This window comes from Cnephaeus nilssonii (genome assembly GCF_951640355.1).
Source record: "Cnephaeus nilssonii genome assembly, chromosome: 9".
NCBI lineage: Eukaryota > Metazoa > Chordata > Mammalia > Chiroptera > Vespertilionidae > Cnephaeus > Cnephaeus nilssonii.
This window is the reverse complement of record NC_137080.1, coordinates 8,533,599-8,559,523: the sequence shown is the minus strand read 5'-3', so window position 1 is coordinate 8,559,523 and position 25,925 is coordinate 8,533,599. Positions and strand designations below refer to the sequence as shown.

The 25,925-nt window shown below is 38.6% G+C and overlaps 1 protein-coding gene across 2 annotated transcripts in view; it reads left to right on the top strand.

Moving 5' to 3' along the window:
- ESR1 (estrogen receptor 1) overlaps window positions 1–25,925 on the top strand; it is a 303,086-nt gene that overhangs the window by 253,694 nt on the left and 23,467 nt on the right. For both annotated transcript variants that reach the window (XM_079779825.1, XM_079779826.1), the window contains exon 7: window positions 19,852–19,985. In XM_079779825.1, coding sequence (XP_079635951.1) covers window positions 19,852–19,985 — 134 coding nt within the window. The remainder of the gene's footprint in view (window positions 1–19,851; window positions 19,986–25,925) is intronic.

Sequence of the window (25,925 nt, the reverse complement as noted above, 5' to 3'; positions counted from 1 at the left end):
TCAATGTCAAGGAGCTCGTTGCCTATGTTTGCTTCTAGGAGCCTTATGGTCTAGTCCAGTGGTCGGCAAACCGCGGCTCACGAGCCACATGCGGCTCTTTGGCCCCTTGAGTGTGGCTCTTCCACAAAATACCACGGCCTGGGCGAGTCTATTTTGAAGAAGAGGCGTTAGAAGAAGTTTAAGTTTAAAAAATTTGGCTCTCAAAAGAAATTTCAATCGTTGTACTGTTGATATTTGACTCTGTTGACTAATGAGTTTGCCGACCACTGGTCTAGTCTTTAATCAATTTTGAGTAAGTTTCGTGAATTGTATTAGATAGTGGTCTAGGTTTCTTTTTCTTTTCTTTCTTTCTTTTTTGCATATGGCTGTCCAGTTGTCCAAACACCATTTATTAAAGAGGTTATTCTTTCTCCATTGTATATTCTTGGCTCCTTTGGAGTAAATTAATTGACCAGAGGAGGGTTTATTTTTGGGCTCTCTATTCTGTTTCATTGACCTGTGTGTCCGTTTTTATGCTAATACCACACTATTTTGTGTATTATAGCTTTGTAATAGTAATCAAAGCTATTGGTTTTGAGTGTTATGTCTCCCTAAGCATGATGCCTCCAGCTTTGCTCTTCTTTCTAAGCATGCTTTGGCCATTCAGTGTGTTTTGTGGTTCAATATAAATTTCAGTGTTATTTCTTCTACGTCTGTGAAAAATGCCATTGGAATTCTGATAATTCTATAGGCATTTTGAAGTCACTAAATAGTCTTCTTTATATTTTTACTTGTGTTTTTATTTTATCAAATTGAAAGGAGATGTAAAAAGCACACTTTCAGTTTATTTTTGGTTTTATGCCAAAACAGAGAATTAGTTTGTTTTTTTTAAATTCCTGTAAACATTTACCATCCATCATTGGCACAGATTCTAAGATCCATCGTGACTTTATAGGACCAAACCTGTTATGATGATAAGAGATTGCTGCATACCCCTGAGAAGGAAAGGGCTTCTCTTGTATCTCCAAATTTGATCAGAACAGACTTAATGCCACGTGCAGGGAGACTGCACCTGGCTCCACCTGCGCCTCTGAGGAGAGCTGAGCCTGAAGGAGCACTTCAGTCAGTGTGGATGCGGGGTGGACTTCAGGTTTCAAGATCTGTGGTCTTGAAAGGATCGCAAAGCTACAGATAGGAATTGGGAAGACAGGAGAAAGACCAGGTGTTGGGAAAATCTGATGAGTTTTTCCTTATACAAGATGGGCTTACGGTACAGGGAGAATATATTGAACACTATGTCCAGCAGAAAGCTGGAGCTCAGAAAAGAGATGTATATAAAATCTGGAAAGAAAAGATTTGAATCATCTCCATAGTTTAAGGGGGATGGGGACATGCATGGGGAGGGGTGTGGGATGGGAATGGGGGGATGAGGACAAATATGTGATACCTTAATCAATAAAGAAATTTAAACAACAACAACAAAAAAAGAAAACCAAAAAAAATAAAAACAAACAAACAAACAAAAAACAAAACAAAATAAAAGTGTGAAATAAATGTGATAAATAGGCAGTGGAGAAACAGGCACCTGATGGGCTGAGAAAAGACCTCTTAGATGGTTGACCTGTAGGAGTTATAAGTAGAAATGAATCCCAGCCTGGGGTTAAGGCAGAGTTTGTTTGAGACATAGACGCACAAAATATCTGATTCCAAGGAAGGGTTAACTTTCAAAAGAAAAAAATTAATGAATTATGCCGAATACTGTGGAGAGGTGGGCAGGAGTAGGAAGGAATGGATTTGTTAATAAGGGGATTATTATTGTCCCTAAAAAGAACATTTTTAGTAATAGGTGGGGGGCGGGGGAAGAGTGTAAATGTGTTAAATGAAAGGATCATGTATGAGAAAGAAAATAGGCAGGGAACACCTGAGAAAGGAAATATGAAGTAGCTTTCTGAGATGTTCGGCAGCAAAAAAGCAGTGGAGTTCTGGTCTCTGAGAGCAGCAGCATCAAGGGGAAGGGCAGCCCTCGTCCATCCGTGCTATCCAGGGAGAATATGTGTAGTGGCTCTATGAGCTGTGGATCTTTGTCTATTCAGTGTGCACCAATCAATTGATTTGCTCTCCTTTTTAGATGCTTGTGTTGTTCCATCTTTGACTAATGAGAGTGCCTTCATGCCGACTCCCCTGTCATTTGGATATCAGCCATTAGCGTTTGATGCCTCCTTGCTGAAGAGCACAGGGACATCTCCCACCCTCAGACTGTAAATGTCCTGCCCCAGAGCTGGAACTAACCATTATACAAGGGGCACACATTCCTGTCAGAAAAATTGGTATTTAGAACTCAATCTTGGCACTTGGTGTGTTCACTATTTTAGAGTTGCCATAGCTTCTTGGCTTTTTTGATGGGTTAAATTAGGATATAAACACCTTTAAAACAAAAAGGTAGCCTTAGCCGGTTTGGCTCAGGGGATAGAGCGTTGGCCTGCAGACTGAAGGGTCCCGAGTTTGATTCTGGTCAAGGGCACATGCCTGGGTTGCGGTCTTGATCCCCAGTAGGGGGTGTGCAGGAGGCAGCCAATCAATGATTCTCAGTATCTCTCTCTCCTTCTCCTTTCCTCTCTGATGTCAATAAAAATATATTAAAAACAAATAAACACAAAAAGGCATATATTATTTCATGCTGACATTTCCAGTTCAAACCTTGGTTTCTAACAATATAATTACTCATTAGATTATCTTACATTGTGTAAAAACATTTAAACAATAAAAAGTAGACCATTGAATATAGTTGAAGACTTAAGTAGCTCTATTTGTCTTCAATTCTATTCCACTGAGAATGGAAAATCAAAATATTGTGTTCTTCAGACACTTGAAATAACCCTTCTTTCTGTGGTTATGTCACCAACTTGATATAGAATAAGAATCATTCTTTCTAACTTGCTTTCCATTGTTATACTTTTCATTTAAATTTTTTCAATGTGTAAAACATTTGTTTCCAAAGTCAAAACTTTATAACCAGTCATATTCAAGGAGTCTAACTTTCATTACTATCCTCTCCACTGGATGCCCCCTATAATGTCAAATTTGAATGAAGATTGGCTATATATGGTAGATATAAGTATGTGTGAATATTTGTATGTAGTCATATTCCCCCACCCCATATACAAAAGTAATATATTATATATAATATTCTACATATTGTTTTGAAGGTTATTACATGCATGTGTATAAAGATATCCCTTATTCCTTTTCATGATTATTTTATATTCCATTGGGGAGAATTCCTTATTGATGGGCATGTGGGTTTTTTCAATCTTGTCTTATAAACAACAACAAAACATATTGTCAAATTTTGAAATCTCCCTCCCCTTTGATTTTTAGGGGCTCTGTGTAGACTCACTTTTCTCAATATAAATTGCCTATATCTTTTCTCAATTTCTCATTTGCATTAAACTGTTTATGGAGGTATTTTTGCCATGTAGAAAGCTTTTGTAAATTAAGTTTTATAGCAGAAATATATTAACCTTTTATTAGAAGGTTGTTTTGCCCTCAAGTTATAATTAATAGTCACTTCTGCTTGCTTCTACTACTTTTTATTCTTATATTTTGGGTATATTTGAAATTTATCCGGATATACAGTGTACAATAAAGATTGACTTTTATATTTTCCTAGGTGGCTTTTCTGTTTTCCAAAACCATTTATAAAAAATCAATATTTTCTCAAATGACTTAAGATGTATCTTAATCATATACTAAATTTCTTTATAACCTTAAATCTTTTTATGAAATTTCAATTATCTGCTAAGATTTATCTACCAAATCAATATAACATAGCTTTATTTATTTTTTAAAAATATATTTTTATTGATTTCAGAAAGGAGGGGAGAGGGGGAGAGAGAGATAAAAACATCAATGATGAGAGAGAATCATCCTACTAGGGATTGAGCCAGACACCTGGGCATGTGCCCTCACTGGGAATTGAACCAGGACTTCCTGGTTCATGGTTGACACTCAACTACTGAGCCACATGGGCCGGGCTGCTTTTTTATTTTTTAGGGTTATATAGGTAGTTTTTTTTTCTTTTGCCATGTGATCCTTAGTATTAACTCCAGAAGAAAATTTGTTGGTAATTTTGTTGGTAATTTTGTTAAATATGTATTGACTTAGGGACTATTAATGATTTTATTATGTTGAATCTTTGTATCCAAGAACAGGGTGTGCCTTTTCATTTGTTCAAATCTTTCTTTGTCTTTTAGAAGTTTTTCCAAGTATCCTTAAATAGTATATATTGCATGTATTTTTAAGATTACACATACATATTATATATATAGTATAAATATATATTTTATATGTAATAATTGATGTTTGCATGTCATTTTTATAGACAACTACTTTACTAGATCTTTATTACTTAGTTTTCTCATTAATTTTGGTGTTCCTTAATACACAGTCATATCATCTGCAAATAGAGGTTGTTTTACTTCTTCCTTTCTATTCCTAAGTATCTAAATGTATTTTTTAACCTAATTATATTGAATAATACCTCTCATACATTATTAAAAAAGTCACAAATAGTGGGCACCATTGTTTCTATATACTCATGTTACAAAGATTTCTATGGATGTCTGTATTACTAGGTTTTTGATTTTTTTTATTGAGAATGAAGATTATCTTTATTTTTTGCATCAAAATTCATAAGAAAGTTTGTCACCCCTAGTTCCATTTTTAGTGTTAACTCTATCATTAAATATGTTTAATGTCTGCCTGCTCAGCCATATGCTGATCTCTCTCTCTCTCTCATCTGGAGCTTCTTTTATCAGAAGAGGTTCATGAGGACACTTTTTTTTTTAGCCTAAATGTTTCTAAATGTGCCTGTGTCCTTATGTGGAAAGTTTGCCTGTATACAAAATCATTGGCTCACATTTTTTCTCAAGTATTTTTAAATGATTGCTCCACTTTTTTTTTTTTAGCATGAAATATTGCTGTCAAGAACTTGGATGGCCGTCTGGCTTTCTTTCTCTTACTAGTGATTTTTGTATGAGTGCCTACAATTTATTTTCTTCATAGACTTAAATTTCAGTACTGTTATTAAGCTATGTCTCTGTGTTGACCATTTTAGGTCAGTTTTTTCAGGTACATGGTATATCTTTTGAATGCATAGATTGAAATACCTTGATTTATAGTTTTAAATAATTATTTGCCCACATTTCTGTGATTTTATTCTTTAGGTGCCCACTTACATATACAAAGGACACCTTTTACTTGTACTCTGTATTTATGAATTTTTCTGAAATCCTTTTGTTCTTTTATTTTATACTTTCTTCTTCCATCCTTTATCCCTCTCACCAGGCCGTTCATTGAGTCTACTAGTATTTGGTGTTAGAGCCTGTCTATTTCAGTCCATGTTTCTGAATGTTTTTCCTTAATTTTCATATTTATTTCTAAAAGTCTCAGTTTCTATTGTATTCTTTTCTGTTGCCTGACCATGTCATTTCTGAAAATTCTTTTTCTGAAATGTTCAAATCTTCCAAAGCTTTATAATTCATTCGGAAATATTGGGCTATAGCTCCCATCTGCTTTGTAGAGAGCAGTACCTCGAAGAGCTGAGTTGTCAGAGCAGACCCAAATAAATCACAGATCTCAGCCACACCAAGTTTTTACTAACGACTAGGAAAAGAATAAAAGTAAGAATGGCCACAAATAAACACAGCGCCTCCTTCACTGGAAGGACTCAACCATTGGATGGAACTTGTAAAAGACCCTTTTTCTTCACTAAAATGCATTTTGATTTTTTGAGCTATAGACGAATGCTAACTACATATGTGATAAATGTTCACTCAGAAGAAGCAGTTTTTATATTTTGTTAGACATGCACATAGAAAGCCTATGAGATTAACTTTCATTCTTTGGCAGCTGTGTTCAATAAAATAAAAAATTCAAGGATTTTTTGTTTTGTTTTTTACCATGAGCAATTTAGACAGATTGATATAACCAGTTAAAAATATTTTTAGATCTCAGACAAGTAAGAGCTAAAGGAGTTCACCAGCAACAAAACAAACAAAACAGTATTTAAGAAACGTGAAAGGGACTTAAGAGAAGAAAAAATATAAAAAATATGAAAAATAAAATGGCAATAACTACATACCTATCAATAATTACTTTAAATGTAAATAGATTAAATGCTTCAATCAAAAGACATAGGGTGGCTGAGTAGAAAAGAAAACAAGACCCATAGATATGCTGCCTGCAAGAGAGCCACTTCCGATCAAAAGACACACAGACTACAAGTAACTGGATGGGAAGCGATATTTCATGGAAATGGAGGTAGCAGTACTTGTATTAGACACAATAGACTTTAAAACAAGGTATAACAGGAAACAAAGAAGGACCCAGCCATTCCACTTCTGGGTATTATCCAAAGAAACCCAAAACACTCATTGGAATGGACATATGCATCCCCTATGTTTATGCAGCATTATTTGCAGTAGCCAATAAGTGAAAGCAACCTATGTGTCCATCGATAAGCAAATGGCTAGATAAGAGGTGGGACATATACACAATGGAATGCTGCTCAGCCATGGAAAGGAATGGAATCTTGCCATCTGTGGCAGCCTGGGTGGACCTAGGGAGTGTTAGGCTGAGTGAAGCAGGTCAGACAGAGTAAGACAGATATGTATGATTTCACTTATACGAGAAACCTAAAAACCAAATAAATAAACGAAGCAGGACAGAAACAAATTCATAGCTACAGAGACCATTTCAGTGGTTGCCAGATGGAAGGGGAGTTGGGGGGGATGTATGACAAATGGGAAGGGATTAAGAGGTGCAAATTGTCATAAAAAGTCATGGGGATATAATGTTCAGCATAGGGAATATAGTCAATAATATTGTAATAACAATCTGTAGTGTCAGACGGGATGGGTACTAGACTTATAGGTGATGACTTTGTAAGTTCTATAGATGTCTCATTGCTACGATGTGCACCTGAAACATGAAGTATTGTACGTCAACCATAATTGAAATATAAAAAAAATATTTAAAAACATTTTTAGATAAGAACTTCCCTTATTATCTTTCTGATATTCAATCTCACTGAATGTTTACAAGTTCTAATTAATCAATATACAAAAGCCAAATATGTCTTTACACTAGCAACAAATATAGAACATAAATAAATACATATGTAATTACATATACCTTTATAATTATACATATGTTTTACAGTAGTAACAAAAACTATAATGTATTTTGGAATAAATTTAATAAAGAAACTGCAGGAGCTCTATAGAGACAATTAGAAATCTTTATCGAAAGACATTAAGAACATAAAACATTAAAAAGAAAGCTAGGCCATGTTTATGGCTAGGAAGATTCATTATTCAAAATATATCAGTTCTCCACAAATTTATCTGTAAATTCAGTGCATTTCTAATCAAAATCTCAAGTTCATTATAAAATTTACTATAGGCCCGGTGCACAAAATTAATGCACAGGGGGGGGGGGTCCCCTCAGCCTAGCCTGCACCCTCTCACAATCTGGGCCACTGGCTCCTAACTGCTCACCTGCCTGCCTGCCTGATCAACCCTAACTGCCCCCCCACCCCCCGCTGGCCTGGTTGCCCCTTACTGCCCCCCCCCCCCCGCCAGTCTGGTCGCCCCTCACTGCCCCCCCCCCCTGCTGGCCTGGTCACCCCTCACTGTCCCCCCTGCCAGACTCTGTTCAGTCGTTTGGTCAGCCCTCACTAACCCCCCTGCCGGCCTGGTCACCCCACACAGCCTGTTGGGTCATCCGTTTGGTTGTTTTGGTTGCGATGGTCACTTAGGCTTTTATATATATAGATATGGTAGAGGTAAAAATTCAAGTATAGCCAAATGCTTCTCAAAACTAAAATTAAGGTAGGAAGATTGGGTAAAGAAACTATAATAATGAAGTTATATTGGCATAAAGCTATTATAAATAAGACAATGCTGTCTTATTGGCCTAGAAATAAGCATATTGACTAATGACAGAGAAAAGAGAGATCAGGAACTGACTTTTAGGAACAACTGACTTATGGTAGAGAGAGCACTGAGATTTGGAGGGGAAGGAAGAACCATCGCATGACTGGTCCTGAAACAACTGGTTATCTATATAGAAAAAAAGTCTGATCCTACTTCCTAGCATGGGAAAAAATTAATTCCAGGTGAATTACAGACTTACTTGAGAGGCAAAGCTACACCTTTTATAGGAAAATGTATCTCAGGGTCAGGAATTATGTCTTAAACAAACACAAAAACCTAACTTTTTTCTCTCTAAAATTAAAAATGTTTATAAAGAAAATAAAAAGAAGGCAAGTTGCTGGAGAAGTGGCTATTTATTATGCTTTATAAAGAACATATATTTTATCAAAATTCTTTTGTATGAGCCAAATATTATACTGAAAACACAGTAAGGAGAGGGAGAACAACTTAGCTCACAATGGCTTTCCCTTCGCATCCATCATCCGCTAAGTCAGGAACCTACATCTCTTTGCGTTTTCTGAAAGGCGAAATGGAAATACTTGTGGAGGGCTCTCACAGATGCATTTAGAGTTTGTATGTTCAGGAAAATGGAACTGAAATGTTTTAGTAAGAGTCATGGGCCCAATCCTTGAAATAGATGTTGGTTGAGTTTTTTGTAGTATGTAATTACAACACAATAAGACTCAAAAGCATTTCAATAAAGTGTGGGTGGAAGAGGAACATGCTGCTTCAAGAGCTTCATTAGCTCTCTGCAGGCTGTAGCTCTCCAGGTTGTTGGGAAGAACCCTGCTTACCTTGGTTCACAATCAGTTTGAACCATCATTGAGGCCTGGGGGTCAGAGTGCAGCATCAAGTCCTTGGGAATACACTGGGTACGGAAAGAAAGGATAAAAATGTTTTTCTAAAAGCCAAGAAATGGGTTCAAATTTTGTTTATTAGTTGTTTCCAGAACAATATGTTGTAGTGCCAATCACTGATGAAATGGTAGGATTATACTTCGATCCCTGCTTTAGTTTCTTAAAGATGTTCCTGGTAAATTAGAGCAATGGCATTTGCCCAGTGTAGTGTTAGACTAAACATATAATTTCTACAGGTACTTAATGTGGCCTGAAGCCTTGGAAATATTTAGGGGAGAGAGAGGTAGGGAGGAGGGAGAGGAGAGAGAGAGAGAGAGAGAGAGAGAGAGAGAGAGAGAGAGATCTGATGAAAACAAATGAATAAGAAAACCAAAATCAAAACATTGCCCTTTATAGTAAGGGTGATGAGGAAGACACATTTATCCATAAAGAATACATAGGTAATCTCTTATTTCTTTCCTGAAAATGACAGTATGCATGATTCTGTTTGGAGAAAAACACATTCATGTGGCCTTTGAGGTTAATGAAACAGTGAATTTTTCTTAAGTTTTATTTCAGTTTCTAATAAGCATTTATGAGCTATTCTTGCTTTTCCCTCTCTTAGATGGGCTTGCTTTTAAAAAGCCTTAGACTCAACACTTCTATAGTATAAAGGCGAGTCTTAAATGATGATGAGAATTTGACAATATATGTCATGCGCTACCCTACACATTCTCACATTTATCCTTGGAACAGCTTTTTGAGGATATTAAAATATTATAATGCTCATAATTCCTCTGAGAAAATAAAGTTTATTGCTGTTAAACTTTAAAATACTGGCTTACAATCACAAAGGTAGTAAGTGGCAGGATTGATTCTCTGCACTCCAATTTTAACGCTTAATAATTCCACCATTAATAAGTGATTATTATCAACGTTTTCCTAGGTATTAGGAACATAGGGAAAAATCAGATACAGACAGCCCTGTCCTCTGAGAGCATGTAATATATTGGGGGGGGGGAGGGTTATGGAGAAGACAGTTACATGAATGTAAAGGCTTACTATGTCAATAAAAGTAGATAAGTGACACATGCTTATGTGTAAGTGCTTATGGGTAGGGGTTGTAAGTGCTGTTTATGGGGACATATTTAGTATAGACCTAATCTTAGAAGCGGCAGTGGGGAATGGTGGATGGAGAAGCAGGAGGGATAACTACTGTGACAGGTGAATGGTTTACTCCCAGAGCACAGGAAGAAGACAGAAGGAAGTGCAGTGGAAGATTCATTCAGTGTATGAATCTGGTCCCAGGACTGGCACAGTGTACTTGACCATTGAACAGACTTTGAAGTTTAGGTGTCAAGTGCTTAGACCATAGTTATAAGCACACGGTGAGAACTGTATAAATGTTAGCTCTCATTGTTATTATAGTATATTGTTGGGGCTGGTCATGGGGTAAGTTGCTATGAGATTTTGTTGGTGCTAATAAAAGAGTAACAGTATTTTAAGGAGTTTGTTCACCAAAAGTGGAGCTTAGTAATTCAAGGTAATGAATTATCCTCTTATTTGCCTTCTTGTAGATGTTAGTAAGTCTACAAAATGTTGAGTGTGTGAGGTATTATTTTGGATACTTAGCCTTTTTGTACTTAAAAGTCACAGAGTCATTATTTTAGAGCTGAAATAGCATTTAAGACTTAGGGCAGTGACTTTAAAAATGTCTTCTGTGGGTCCTTCCAAGAAGGTGACCTAGTGGTTGTCTTGAAGGAAGGAAGGTGTGTGGGTCTTTGGGACACCCTCACAGTCCTTCTGAAGCAGATGTACTTTGTTCACATATCACTTTATTTAATAACACCACTTCAAAAAGTACCATTGGTTTGGCCCAGACTCCTTGTTTATAGATGTGAAAATGGAGTTCCAGAAAGGTTAAGTGATTTGCCCAAGGTTGTACAGCTGTCTGCTGACAGAATGGGGCCAAGAAGACAAGTCCTCTCTTTCTGCTACACTGTCCTTTACTACCTATTGCTACACAACGTAAGATTACCGCACTTTTCCGATGTTAGCATAATCAAAAGAAACATTTAAAATTACACTTCTAGATCAGCACCTAAATACAGGAGCTACAGGAAAACAACTGCCAATAATTCAGCAGATACACATCCACTCCCCCTACCTCTTGGAAGCAGCTTTAGTATCATTCTCCCATCTTCAAATAAATATGTTTGCTTTGTATCCATAGTTTTATTTGATTAAAACCTAGATTGAGAACCATGCAATGAAGTTAGCAAACATTGTATGGTGGATTCAAGGCAAAGATTGTCCATAATCAAAGAAAAGACCAAAAGGGTGAAGGATACAGAGCTCTAGAAGAGTTGTACACATTACCGAAAGATGTACTCAATGAAACAGCATTGTTTCACACAAGACCTGCCATATTCTGTTGGCTCTATTCTTAAGCCTTGTTTGTGAACTCGCTTCCAGGGAAAAGTGTCATTCTCATAATGGCTGTGTTCCAACTTCAGCATAAAAAGCCTGGAGATTCTAAGAGGAAGGCAGTTCAGGTCACTTCTAATTTTCAACTCAAGTGTCTTGGATTTCTGGGCTCAATGCTATGAATTTGTTGGTTTCCCTCACTGGATTTCAAAGCCAGAACACTCTTTGCTAGCCTTACACTAACCATTAAAATAACTACTTCGTTCAATTTCTTATCCTAGTTAGAAACACACACACACACATACACACACACACACTTAAAAATGTCTCTTCTAAAAATGGAGTCCAGATGACCTCAAAATATCTTGTCACTCAGACCTCAGTTCAAGTGTCACCTCCTCAAGGACAAGCTAGCTGACGTTGCCCTTCTACTGACTTGCCTGCTGCTCAGTTTTATTTCCTAAAAGCACTTATCACAGCCGGAGACGATCTTGTTCCCGTATTACTTGTCTGGCTTTATCTGGCTTTATCACCAGAAGAGTAGGACCTTGACTAACTTGCAAAGTGCTTGGGATCTAATAAAAGTCTGAAAAGTCCTGGTTGAATGAGTAACTCTAGAATCCCTGCAAGAATACTAGGTCTTTAGCTTAGTTATTAGACTTCCAACACGCTGTATGAATGTGCGTCAATCCTCTCAAAGGATAGTGACTGAATTAAGATTTTATGTAAAAGGAAGAGGGAAATAAAGGCATTATGGGGTGTGTGTTTTTTTGGGGGGGGTGGCATTTCAATGGCCTTGATTAATTATGGTTCATTTTGTTTTTGTACCATAAAACCAAATTTTGTGGTGCATTTTGTTCTGGACTTTGTGTGCATAAGAACTTTTGCAATTGGAATGGCCAGGTTAAGAAATGTGAATTTTTTTTCTTCCTGCTGTAGAGACTTGAGGAAATACTCCCCCTGTGAGTCTGATCTTTGAAAAACATAAATCTTGATCACTCTTCCCTTAAATTTTCCTAGGAATTCTCTTAAAACAGTAGTGGCTTCTCTTGGATTGGGGATGAAGTCCACCTTCCAGATCACAGCCTTGGGGCCTTGTTTCGGCTTCTACCTCCTCAGACCCCTTGTGCTTTGGTCAGCAAGGGTCAGGGGTCCAGGATGTTGACCTTCTTTTACTTTCTCAAACTCATCGAGCAGTTTCTTGCTTCCCAAACCTACATTAGTCTTTATGCTTGGTAAACTCTTTTCCAGTCCCTGCTAATTCTTACTTCTTTAGATTTCAGATTAAATGCCACCTCTCCAAATTGGTCTTCTCTGATACCCATCTTCCCCCATATCTAAAAGATTCCCCTTGATGTACTTTACTCCAAGACCTGTACACTTCCTTCTTGACATTTGTTGTAATTAATAGTTTTACTTCATTTTATTGGTGTGTGTGTTTGTGGGTGATAATGTGCATTTAATGTCTGTCTGTCTTACTAAACTGTATATCGCAGGAGTCAATGTTTTGCTCATTGTTGTACTCCAAACACTTAACTCAGTGGTTGGAGCACAGTAGATTCTGACTCGGTAAATATTTACTGAATGAATATTGGAATGAACAAATAAAATTGATCTTTGAGTTTCTAGTGTATCTAGTACAGAGTCTGGCATATATAATTGACTCAAAAAATAGTGTTCAATGAAAATTGAGTTAAATCAATAAAGTGTTGATCATGTCTTTTACAGGGAAACAATGATTATTTATTAAAAGTAGAAACCCAGCTCTCACATACAAACACAACACTCTCTTTGTTTAGTCCTCTTCATTCCAGTTAACAGAATCAGGTCATCTTAGTAGAATGGAGGAAAAACTACTTAATTGCTTTATGTGTATAATTCCAAAACATCCAAATGAAAAGCAAATAACTGAGACATTCTTCCTTATGTCTTATATATTTGATGTATCTTAAAAGATCGATCAAATCTCCTTCTAGGTGGATATTTGAGTAGACACAACCATTAGACAATTTTCCTCTAGTGACTTACTTTAACCCTTAAACTATACACTGTACAAGCAACCTCAAGTGGAACATTATCTATAGAAGTGCAGAATTCCATCTCCTTTGGCAAAGCCATTCAAACCCAGAGTGTGTTTTATAGATTCCGACAGAAGTGTCTGTAATAACCAACTCTAACCTCCTTTTTCTTTTTCTTTTTCCCACTTTAGCACCCAGAAGTATATGAAAAGAGTGCATGTTAGGGCTTGTTTCTATTTATTGTAAAATATCTCTTGACTTAAAACAGTTCTGATAATCAGCCATCTGCTGTGAGAAGAGTAAATAGCAGAGAGTTCCTTAGAGTCTTAACTCCTATATGGCAGGTAGCTTAATGAAGGTAATTGAACATTAGATGACTAAGAGTTTGGCACTAATATACAGACACATCTTTCATGCAGGTCAATCTAACATTTCCTGTGTAATTCTTTTTGCATCAGCATGAACAAAGAGGGTCTAAATCCTCTGGGTGAGTAATAGGTGTATCAATTATCTATACTCTGTCGCTAGGATTGGAAGTAGGCTTACAATGACTTTTGCAAAGCTGAAGTCCACCGCTGGAGATTGCAATAGAGAGGGAAAGAGGGAATGAGAGTCCTCATGACTTTGTGTTGGGACATGATTTGCGGGCACGGGTAGGGCCTTCATTCTGGAAGGGGTTGAGTATGGACTTTACCAGTATGTGTGATGGCCTTGTGACCTGTGGCAGCCACTTCCACACTTCAGTAGTCAGCGAGTTAGTGCTTTAGCAAGGTAAGTCTCTGAAGGAGAATTTCATTTTCCTTGAGCTGAAAATATCCTGAGGATACTGCCTGAGGGAAGTGTTCACTCCTTTCTTCGATTTCAATGAGCATGGACTTCTTATATGAAAACAATCTTGTTAGCTATTTTCTCCTTGCATTGGAATTCTATTTACTGGCCACTGATATTGATTGGCTTCTCTTGGTAGAGTCCCTTATGTATCAAATGACAACAACAACAATAATAAAACTACACATGAATTGAAGCTGAGAAAAGCAGAGCTGAAAACTTTCTCCCTGCAGTCACGCTTCCCAACTTCTTCAGCAAGGTCTGCTTGACTTGGGATGTGTCTTCTGAGAATTTTACATTTCTAAAATGCTCTAAATTGCTCCAGGCATTTATTCTTCAGCCTCTCAGTGAAGATAGGACTGGCTTTCATTTCATAGCATCTCTTCTCAAGGTAATGGACTAAAAGTCATTTCCACTTGAAGTCCAATCCTTCTAAATGAATCATACAACATGGTTTTTATCTCCCTTTTGTCAGAATAATTCTAATAAGATGATCTTCTGATCATATTCTTAAATTTTCTCTTATTGGTTTTTATTTTATTCCATTTTTCATGTCATTCTTACGCTCATTCAGGCACAGAGTTAAGTAATTGGTTCAAGGTCACATACTTGGTAAATGGATGCATCAAGATTTGAACCCAGGCAGTTGGATGCCAAACTCTGAACCGCTTTTATCTCAAGTAATCAGCTTTGAGATGCAGCCAGTGAAATTTTGCATTTTTCAAGATATGTTGCCATTGTAAATGGTGATGATGTGTAGAACAGAAATTTGCCATTTAATTTCACACGTCAAAGAGTTGGATTTGTAAACCTCTTGATTATACAACGATTTATGGATTCACAGCATTGCAGTGTGTGTGCTGAGAGATTTTGTAGCCACAAAAATATAGAAGCTCTTTAAATACAACTAAACATGCCACTAGTGATTTTAAACACCATCTTAATTTGTAAACTTTCTTTTTCTAACCATACTATACTTTTCTCAGGACAGCTAAGTTAAATGTCGATCTCTTGGGCTTTCTATTTGTCTGTTCATTTGTTTGTGTCCATAAAGAGAGGCTAAGTGGTAGCTTTACATTTTGTGAGATTATTTTTGAAGCTATATAAGGCAGGTTTGATCTGCACACCCTCATTAGAGCTCTTTATTTCCCAGGTGGAGGCATAGGTACCTAAGGGCTTCTGATAAACAGGCTTTCATTTCTATAGAGGAGAAACTTTCAGGATATTGCATAAATAAATGCTCTTGCAAACCCTGCCTCCCTGCCCCCCCCCCCCCCCCGCCCTCCTTGCTTAAGTGCAAATGGACTGCAGAACTGACTGATGACATGGTTTCCCCACTAGGGGATTCTAAGATGCTCTGAACACCAGATGTAATTGGTGGAGGGCTTCATCCTTGCAGGCTGTCACGTCTCACAGTTGGAGTCCAGGGCTGGGCTGCTTGTTAAACTACTTCTGATCTATGACTAAAGCTGTTCTTTCTTCAAAAATAAATCCTGTTCTTCCATACCCCATGTGTTTCTCAGCCTCAGGAGCACCTCATGGATTTAGACCAATTTTAACATTACTTAGTAATGTTACCACCAGATTCTCAGTAGTCAACCCATGTCTGATGCTGTTGATTCATCTGTTCCATCTGAAATTGAGTGAACGCTCTGGTCGGAATGGCTCCCTGAGGTTAGGATAGAATATTTTGGCAGCACTTTGACAAGAAAGCCCTGACCCCAAGGTGTAATGACCTTAGTGGACAGATAGAAAAGGGTTCCTCTGTGTTGGGCAGGTATCAAGTGTCTGAACACCCGGCAAGGTCCACATAGATTTGTTCGTGATCTTAGGGTGCCCAGTCACCTGTTCACTGGCTCACATGGCAAGCAAGCTCTTTCACCTGTGACGCTGCTAATGAGGGACCTACAGATACCACGTCATCACTCAGTCATTTCCATGTAGGCAACATCTAGGGATTTACCAAAAAGATCATCAGGGTCAACACAGAACATAGCACTTACTTATCACACCAATAGTGGATGGGCTGAAGTGTTTAGACCCAGGGAGTTTTTCCCATGGAAAGAAGAGTGGATTTAGTCTTATGGAGACATCAGCATAAAGTTCTTGTAGACGTTTAGAGCACCCTTAGAAAATGCGACCTCAGTGGAATATTCTCCCAGGCGCCCTCAACGTTGAGACTCCCAGCAGCGAACATGAAGCACTTCGCTCTGCATGGAAGCAAGCCACAGGTCCCCATAATGTCTCAGTGATTTATATTTAAGGTGTTTGCCCTCTGCACCCTCTAAAGGACCCCCCCCCACACACACACACACATCACACACACACACACACACACACACACACACACACACACACACGCACGCACACACACACACACACCACACACAGAACCTTTAGGGATGTGCCACACCCGAGGGCGCAGTCTGTGGCTCCCACTTTGTGCTGAAGAGCAAGCATTGTGTGCGAAGAGGCCGAGAAGAATGCACTCTTGCTGAAAGGGTTAAGAACAAGCTTCTCAGGAGCAAGTGTGGGAGACTATTGAAAAGGGACCAAAGAGCAGAGAACAGTGAAGACTCCACTCTCCCGTTGCTGAGCTGAACTTTTGCTCACAGCAGGTGAGCGCAGGCTCCCTCCCACCCTGGAAGCTGCTCCCCTGCCGATGTGCAGGCTGTGAAGTAAACAGAGACTTTATACTGAGAAAGGAACATTTCTCTATTTGGGCTATGAGTTGTTATTTTTAAAGCTTTATCCTCCAAACCTTTTCCCCTATCCTTGTTTATTTTTTCACTAGAAAGAAAATGTGCTTCTTAAAAAAAAAATTCAACGACAGGACAAGAAAAACTCACTTCTAGTATTCTCTGTCTGGTTAAGGCCAACTCACCCCTGGGTGTGACCACCTTATCACCCGCCTCTTGTGGAACATAGCATTTGAGGTTTTCCTCCGCCGATGTAGAGCTTTCATACACCTGGATTTCCACCGTCAAAGCAAAACCTACCACAGCAATTGTTTTCTGGGTGCTTCAGGTAAAAAGGCCAACCTCTCCCTTGACATCTATGGATCGATTTATCAATCCATAACTAATAGTTAAATATAGACCCTGCTGTGTGCCACATACCATTCTAAGCACTTTACATAAAACCTCATTTACCTTTATCTAATTTTATTGTAATAGTTGCTTCCATATTGGTGTGGGTTAAACTTGGGGAGATTGGCATTATTTGTAAGTGACTTTCTAGGCCTTTTCTGGGGAATGCATCCCGTTGTGTTGCACCTGTCTTTCTCCTGGTCTATTTTGTCTCTGTTCTGGGTCTCCGTATTAACGAGGCCCGTGCCTTTCTTCTCTGTGCCGAATGCCTAGCTCAAAGCCTGGTATGTAATGGACCCTCTATCAGTCTTTTTGAGTGACTTAAAGTGAAGCAAGACAGGAAGACAAAAGAAAATCTTATTGTTGGAATTCTTTCTTCTGGTGTAGTGGTGTGGTTTGACTTAAGTTTTGAGACCTAATTCCCTTATTTGGAAAATGGGAATAATAATACCAACTTTAGGGGGCAACTGTAAGAAGTAAATTAATTTATTAAAAGCACTAGCATATTTCAAGTCAGTGTGTTAAAGATGGGTTATTCCATAAAGGTGTTAAGAAAACTAACTAGCTGCCTGGGAAAAATAGTAAGTTGAGTCCCTGTCTCACATCTTACATCAAAGTAAGTATCAAATGATAGTTGCACGACTGTAGGAATTTACTAAAATCTATTGTATGGTACACTTAAAAAGGATTCTATGATAACTAATGATATCTTAATAAAGTGTTTATAAAAAATAAAATCCAGAAGAGCAAATATTTAAACATAAAAATATATACTAGAACTATACTAGAAAGAAACATGAGATAGAAATTTTTTTTTATGTTATTGGAAGGGAGAATGACCTTTTCAAGCAAGACATACTATTCTAAAGCCATAAATGAACAGTTTGATAAATATGTTTATGTAATGATTAAATGTTTTGCAGAAGAAAATACCAGAAACCAAGTAAAAAGAAAACATGACAAACCATTAGAAAATCATTGAGAGCACATAGGACAAACTGATAACTAGTACAGTATATAAAGAGCTCTTAAGAATCAATGTGAACATGACTAACACCCAAGAGAAAGAGGAGACCTCTCAGAGAAAGAGCTTATACCAATATATTCTCCTACCAACAGCCTATTGGTACAAGCTCTTTGGAAGCAATTTTTGAACTACTTATCAAAGTTTTAAAAATACATAAGTCCTCTGATATAGTGATTCTACTTCTAGGAATTTATTCTATAACTATCCATAGATGTGCCCAAAGACATAATCATAAGGGTAATCATTGCAGGAGCTGTTTGCAATGGCAAAATACTTGAAATCAAACTAAATGTCTGCCAATAAAAAAGTGGTTAAAGAAATCACAAGTTTTTTTATTTCAGTGAAAAACTATGCAGTTTTTAAAAACAGTTGATGAAGAACTTCAAGATATATTAATTGAAAACAAAACAAAAAAGATACTGGGCAATGTGTTTAGTGTTTATGTTTTAAATTTGTATATATTTCACAAATACATCTTTGTACATGCATAGACTATTTTAACTTCTTCCCATCCTTTTTGATTACAACATGCCCCAAATTGAGCCTGTGCACAAAAAGATGAATGAGTTCCTTTCACATATATCATTTCATTTAATTTCTGCAACAACTGTATACAAATGATACTAAGATAGTAATTTATTTTTAAAATATTACATGTGATGTATTATGAGTGTTAAATTCTTGATGCCAAGGCTCTGTTCATAGGGAAAAGCCTAAACTTCCTATAATGATGTAGGACCTTCTTCCTCACCTGACCATTTCCTTCTTTCTCACATTAATCTATATCTTTCTAGCACACTGCTCAATATTCTTTCATTTGTTCCTCTTTTCCACATTTAGGACCTTCTTCCAGTGATGTTTTCAGTGAAATCCTACATTCTCTTAAAGTGTTAACTCAATGCCACCTACTAAGCAAATTCTCACCTGTCATTCTCAACAACATCAATAGTTCCAGTTCATCTAGAGCCCATAGTTTTTAGAGTTTCTTTTCTACTTCAAAAGCACTCTATACCAGTCTGTTATACTTGATTATGTTATTTCAAGGCTATAAACATATTGAAACTGGAGGCCCTGTTTTTTGGTTTTTTTTAATTGTTGATTTCACAGAAGAAGGGAGAGGGAGAGAGAGATAGAAACATCAATGATGAGAGAGAATCATTGATTGGCTGCCTCCTGCATGCCCCCCACTAGGGATCGAGCCCACAACCTGGGCATGTGCCTTGACCAGAATTGAATCATGATCTCCTGGTTCACAGGTTGATGCTCAACCACTGAGCCACACTGGCTGGGGTGGAGGCCCTGTTTTTATTCCCATAACTACCACAATATCTAGAATATAGGAACAGATCAAAAATATTTACTAGAAAAATCATTTACCTCAATCTTAATAATTTTTGATTACCCATAGGTTAAAGAATGCTATAATTAACATGCATATTTGGGAAATGAATATTTGAAATGAAAAATGGTTTATTCATGGGAAATCTTTTTGCCATGCTTTCTAGAATTCAAATGAATGTTCATGCTTCATAAACAGAATGGCTACAGTTTTTGATACAGATTTGGAGCCAGCAGATTTTTATGAATGTGAACCTTATCATACCTTCTGGAACTTCTATGTTTAATACTTTTTTTTCTGTGTTTTCATAGGAACCAGGGAAAATGTGTAGAGGGCATGGTGGAGATCTTTGACATGTTGCTGGCTACATCATCTCGGTTTCGTATGATGAATCTCCAGGGAGAGGAGTTTGTGTGCCTCAAATCCATCATTTTGCTTAATTCTGGTGAGTTGATAACATGTGAGAATTTAATTCTGGGTTACTGAAAGAAATATGTATTTTCAACCAGATGCAAGCTACCTGTTACAAAGGCATAATCATAAATGGAAGGAAACCACTGACAGACATTTAAAACAACCTATTGGCATTGTTGACTACTCACTGAGGTGGAACCTCACTGGTCAAATGTGATGAATGAAAAACAAAAACTGGGCATTGAATTAAATGGTCTTTTTGTTGAAATAGTTGCATCTTTTGGTAGATATGGGGGACTGTTTTTATTAAAGTGATTCATGTATAGACATATGTCTGTTGACCAGTAGTTCAAGTTACACTGTTGGGAAATGGTGAGCAATTCCAAGCTCCAGATCGTAAGGAAAGAAGCTTATTTGAGAGAGACTATATTTTTGGTCAAAACCGATTAGTTGAAAAATATAACTGGCTCAGAGATATAAAATCCTGGTCCTAAAACCAAGGCAGATGGAATGCAGTAAATTGGACCAGCTGAAAGGGAGTTTTTCATTGGTCTTTGGTATCTAATTCAACTGTCCCCTCCTATTTATTCATTGGAGAGAGCTTAGCTGAGAGCATATCTTTATTTATTTATTTATTTATTTTTTTGTAGCGAGGTTGGCTGTATTATAAAAAGTCATTTCAGGTCACCAGATGGAAATCATGGCTCAGCCTGAACTAGCACCCTAACTCCTCCCAGCCCCTCAGTATTTGGCCCTAAGCACTAGATCTCCAGTCTGTGGGACCTGAAACTCAACAATTGGGTGTCAGCTGCAGTGTAGATGCCTTAATCTGGACCTTTACCCCTGATCCATGGCCCTCCTTCATGCCTCAGGCCTCATTCTTACATAGAAATCATAGGTATTTTAAAGCCCTGGGCTGATTTAGATTTCCTTTCTTACACCATTAGGTACTATCTCGAATTTTCCAGTAACTGAACTAACAGTCTATACTGATCACGGGTAGAGAATCAGCACATCTTTCTCTTTTCAGATGTTTTGTCTCTTCCTGATGATTGGTGGTCCTTTCCCACCACCCCCCCTAACAATTTTCCATTTCTCTTCCCCACCAATGCTAGTAACCAAATCACTTAATGGTCATCATAGTAATCATTCTCACTTATCAACAGATAAATGGAAATCTATACTATTACACTAGACAAGGACTGAATTACAGAATGAAGTTACATAAAAAAATAATGCCATCTATACTAAGGAAGTGATTATGACTCCATTCAAGTTTCTGGTTCCACTCACGCGCATTGTGCTTTTCATTTTAGTCATTTGTCCTGGACATTGAAGGGTCCAGACCCTCAATGGCTCTTTAGTGGATGAATGTTCTGGGAGCAGTGCCACTCTGCTGCCCGGTGCCAGGTCCTGAACCTGCTGCTTCTTCTGTGGAGGGCTGGCACATGTGGACGGCTTTCATGTGGGCAATCGGCTAACTTCAGGAAAAGCTGGCCTGTCCGTGCTGGGACATTTCCCCCACTTTACCAGGAAATAATACCACAGACAGGAAGTGAAATTGGCGAGCTGTATAATCAACGCAGTAGATGCTGTGACCTTGGTAACCAAAAGTATTTCCTTCTGATCCATATAGCTTTTTCCAACATTATTGTTCTGTTCCTATGATTGGGTGTTTTTTAAAAAATATTATGTAAAAACAGGCAAGACTTTTGCCATCAAAATTTTGGACTCATAGACCCATGTTTTTTAAGTCCCAAAGGGGAAAAAACACACACTGTTAGCCCTTGTAAGAAAGTCTTTTATTAAAGACTAGCACCAGAGCTGGCTGGTGTGGCTCAGTGGTTGAGCACTGACCTGTGTACCAGGAGGTTACAAGTTCAATTCAAAGTCAGGGTACATGCTCAGGTTGCAGGCTTGATCCCCAGTAGGGGATGTGCAGGAGCCAGCGGATCGATGCTTCTATCTCTTCTCCCTTTCCCTTCCTCTCTCTCTAAAATCAATAAAAACATATTTAAGAAAAAAAAAAGACTAGCACCAGAATCTCAAGCCAGGATTTCCCACTGCAGAATTGCAGAATTTGGACCTCCACCTTACACCCCTCTACACCCCCCCCCCCCCACACACTAGTTCAATGTTCTTACTGGATTCTCCTTCTTTCTCGGGATCTGCTGTGAGCTTCCCCTGCACTTGAAGAGTTGGAATATCATTTTGGAAATGCAAGGCATTGCATACTGACAAAGTCTAACAGCTGTCTTTTTGGTGAGATAGCAGGGCGACAGCTGGCTCGAGAGCAGTAACAAAACAGCGGCTGTCTCTCAACCTGGAAAAAGTGAGGTCACTGTTTCCACTCCCAAAGCGAGCTGTGTTTCCGAAAAGCAGAGCTGCTGCTGGGCATAGCTCCTCGTGTCTCATATTGTTCCTGAGAAATGGAATCAAGAGGACAGGACTTTGAAACAGAATCATATATGGTACTAGATCCTTTTTCAGAGTGAAAAAGCAGTCAGTCAGATGAAGGTTACCATCATCACCTCTCAAGAGACAGTACAGCAGCGGTTCTCAACCTGTGGGTCGCGACCCCTTTGGGGGTCGAACGACGCTTTCACAGGGGTCACCTAAGACCATCGGAAAACACAGATATTTACATTACGATCCATAGCAGTATCAAAATTACAGTTATGAAGTAGCAACGAAAATAATTTTATGGTTGGGGGTCACCACAACATGAGGAACTGTATTGAAGGGTCTTGGCATTGGGAAGGTTGAGAACCACTGCAGTACAGAGTGACTCTAACTCCAGGACTCTCTGACAGAAGCCGAGCTGGAAACGGTTCAGGAAACCTTAGCTAGAAGGTTTCTGTGATCCCTGGGAACCAGACCTTAGTGAATGAAGGAACCTTGGGCTTTGCGTGGACATCCTGTCACCCAAGTCTGAGGAGGGTGTGTTATGTTGGCCTTGACTTTGGGGCAGAGGCACCAGGGAGTTGAAAGGTGGTTGTGCGGACCTGCTAGGAATGTTTTTCTGGAAGTCTTGAGAGGGTCTCCCAAATGCCAAAAGCTCCCCAAGAAGCCCCTTTGGCAGCTGTTTGGGAGCAGGAAATGCTCCTCATGATTTCTGCCTCATTTAGAATAGTTTATTACTTTGCTTGAGAAGGCCTCTGTTTGTTTTCTTCTCCCCACCGAAGGGCAGAGGCATTCCTTGTTGATTCGAAGATGCTGTAGCAAAGTCAATGCCAGCTTCAAGGCACTCTTAAGAACCAGCTGGACAGAGCTCAAGACTAGGGCAAATGAGAACAGAGCAGATGAGCACAACATGGAAGGCTGGAGGGAGGTGGGGAGCTGGAGTGACAGAGAGCGTGGGACAAAGGTTTTGCACTTGCTCACGGTATTCCCTCTGCACAATGTGACTTTAGTTCCTCTTTATAATTCCAATATTTCTGATCCTTCTCAGATCTCATTTCATTCAGGAAATCTACCACCCACGTTCAGAATGAGCTTTTCCTCTCTAGACTATTATTGTTCTTATAGTCAGTACCACACAATCTAGCATTTGGTCAGTTGGTTGTCTGATTTCATTCATTTATTTAATAATTCATCATTTATTGAATTCCTACTACAAACTTTATTTCAAATATATGAAAATGTATGGCAGTTTTGTTTTTTTGTTTTGTTGTTTTACTTCAGCCTGGATTGGTTTTTTATGCACGGATGTCCTAATTTCCCTACAAGCCATGAATCTCTTTTTCTGTATTCCTCACAGCCTTTAGCCTATAAATGGTCAACAAGTATCCCACCATTCAGTCACTTAATAGATGCTCATTTGCTGGACACGACCAGGAGGACCTGGCAAGTCCCCATGTTCCCAGGCTATATCTACTGTTATGAAACCTATCCTTCTCAGCGCACTATAGATCGAGGCAACATCAAACTAGTTACTGGTAAAACAATGCCCATCTCCCTGGGTTATTGTGAGCTAATGGGAAAATTATGTCTAGACTGTCTAATGTAGTTCATGGAAAACAGCAGACCCTCAATCAAGGACAGATATCATCATCGCTCTTGAAAATCTCTGGCTTAAATGGAGTCAGTTCATGCCTTTTTTCAATATAATTAAGTGCTTTTAGCTTAAAGACTTCCCGCTGGGCTTAACAACTGTGCAGGGACTTCGGGGTAATACTAACAATACAGATTGCGACTGTTCTCTGAGACTTTGTTATTGTGCATTTAATTATATGGAGAGAAATTTTAGCACAAGACTTACCTCCTGGATGATAATTGATTATTATTTGAACCTTCATATTGGCTGAACTCAAGGAAAACTGAGGTGAGCCTCTTGCTATCACCAGGCACTCAATTGGCTGCTTCTTCTCTTCCCCTATGTGACCCTCATAAACCCCTGGGAATCCACTCCCGTTTAGGACAAAACTCTTTCAGTGAGTGTTTTTCATGACTCAGAAAAAGTCACAGGTCAAAGCTTAATAAGTATAAATCTATACTCTCCAGTCAATAGTTTGGCCTTCAAATTGAATTGAATACTTACATCTACCCCTTTTCTGAACCCCTTTCTGATCAGAATTCTTTATATTTCCCAGTAATTCGAAGATTCTCATACACTTCATTCCCTGGTACCTTTATCTCCCTGGAGAGCCCGTAGGACTCCTGATTCAGCATCTCTGTTATCTAGTAGATCCACTCTCCTCTCCTGACTCACAGATCATCCCCAGATACCTGGAGGTTTTCTCTGTGCCTGCTGGACGGACCCCCGTGTTCCCTTCAGCAGGTGCATCTGTTGCTCCTGAAATGTCTCACGCTATAGAAATGTTGTGCTCTTCATTACCTGTTCATCCCAAGTGGATCTACAGACATTTCTCTTTCAGTTGATGAAGTAATGAAGAGGAATAAAGAGCCAAAAGTCATAGAGTGAAAAGTCAAAGGAAAAGAGAATCCCAGAAAGAATTATGGCAACATCTCTAAAATGTACACCCTGGTGTTCATGAGAGGAAAGGGGGCTATGGAATGGCGAACAGGATCTTGTACATTCAATCTCAACATACAAACAGCACCAGCTTTTGTCTCCTCTAGTTCTGGTTCTCTGCTTATATGGCATATCTTGTCGTCTCGGCGGCTTGCCAAAACATAGGATGCTGGAGGGGATGACGTCGTTTGCTTTACCTGTGTGCACTGGAGGCCCCACTCTGGTCAGGGAAGCATTTATTTCATGAAAAGTTATAACAAACTTTTATCACAATGGGTGTTTCCTTTCTTCAGAGCTGCATTCTTTGTACTCTTATTTATTAGACAATTATTTAGAGCATTTATATGTTTACGTTTAGAAATAAGATAGTGATTCGGAGCCCATATATTTAGATACAAGAACATTTGAAAGCATATTGACTGTAAACCGTCAGGATCATTCATTCTCAGCGGTGAAAGGTCTCTGGCAGGCGCAGGCCTTGGAAAGTGCAAACAGGCACAGTGATAGGTGGGCCCATTGTCCTCACAGGGAAGGAGACTTCATTGTATTGATCTCTTGAGTTCTTTATGATGCAAGCTTCCTCTCCAGGGAGACTGCTTATTGCTATTATTTTGAGATAAATGGCACTTCATGGTTATTAAGTGGTTCATTGTCTTCTCTCTGGCTGACTGGATTCTGTAGGTGATCACTCAACTGTAGGAATCTTTCCCTGCTACTAACTTCTGGGCAACCTGGAGCACACCTCCTGGGCTCCCTTAATTTCCTGACAACTGGTTGTGGCATGGACTTTGTCATCAGGGAGGCAGCTGTGCCACTCACCTACGGTTGGGGGCGGGGAAGTGATGTATTCTGATAAGCTGTGTTCCTGAGCCTCAGGTGGAAATGGAAATAATGATACCAACTCATGGAATTGTTGTGACTACTGCGAGAAAGGCCATATAGTATCTGGCACATAATAGATGCTTTATTCATGCTCTTGACATACAAAGCCCTCCC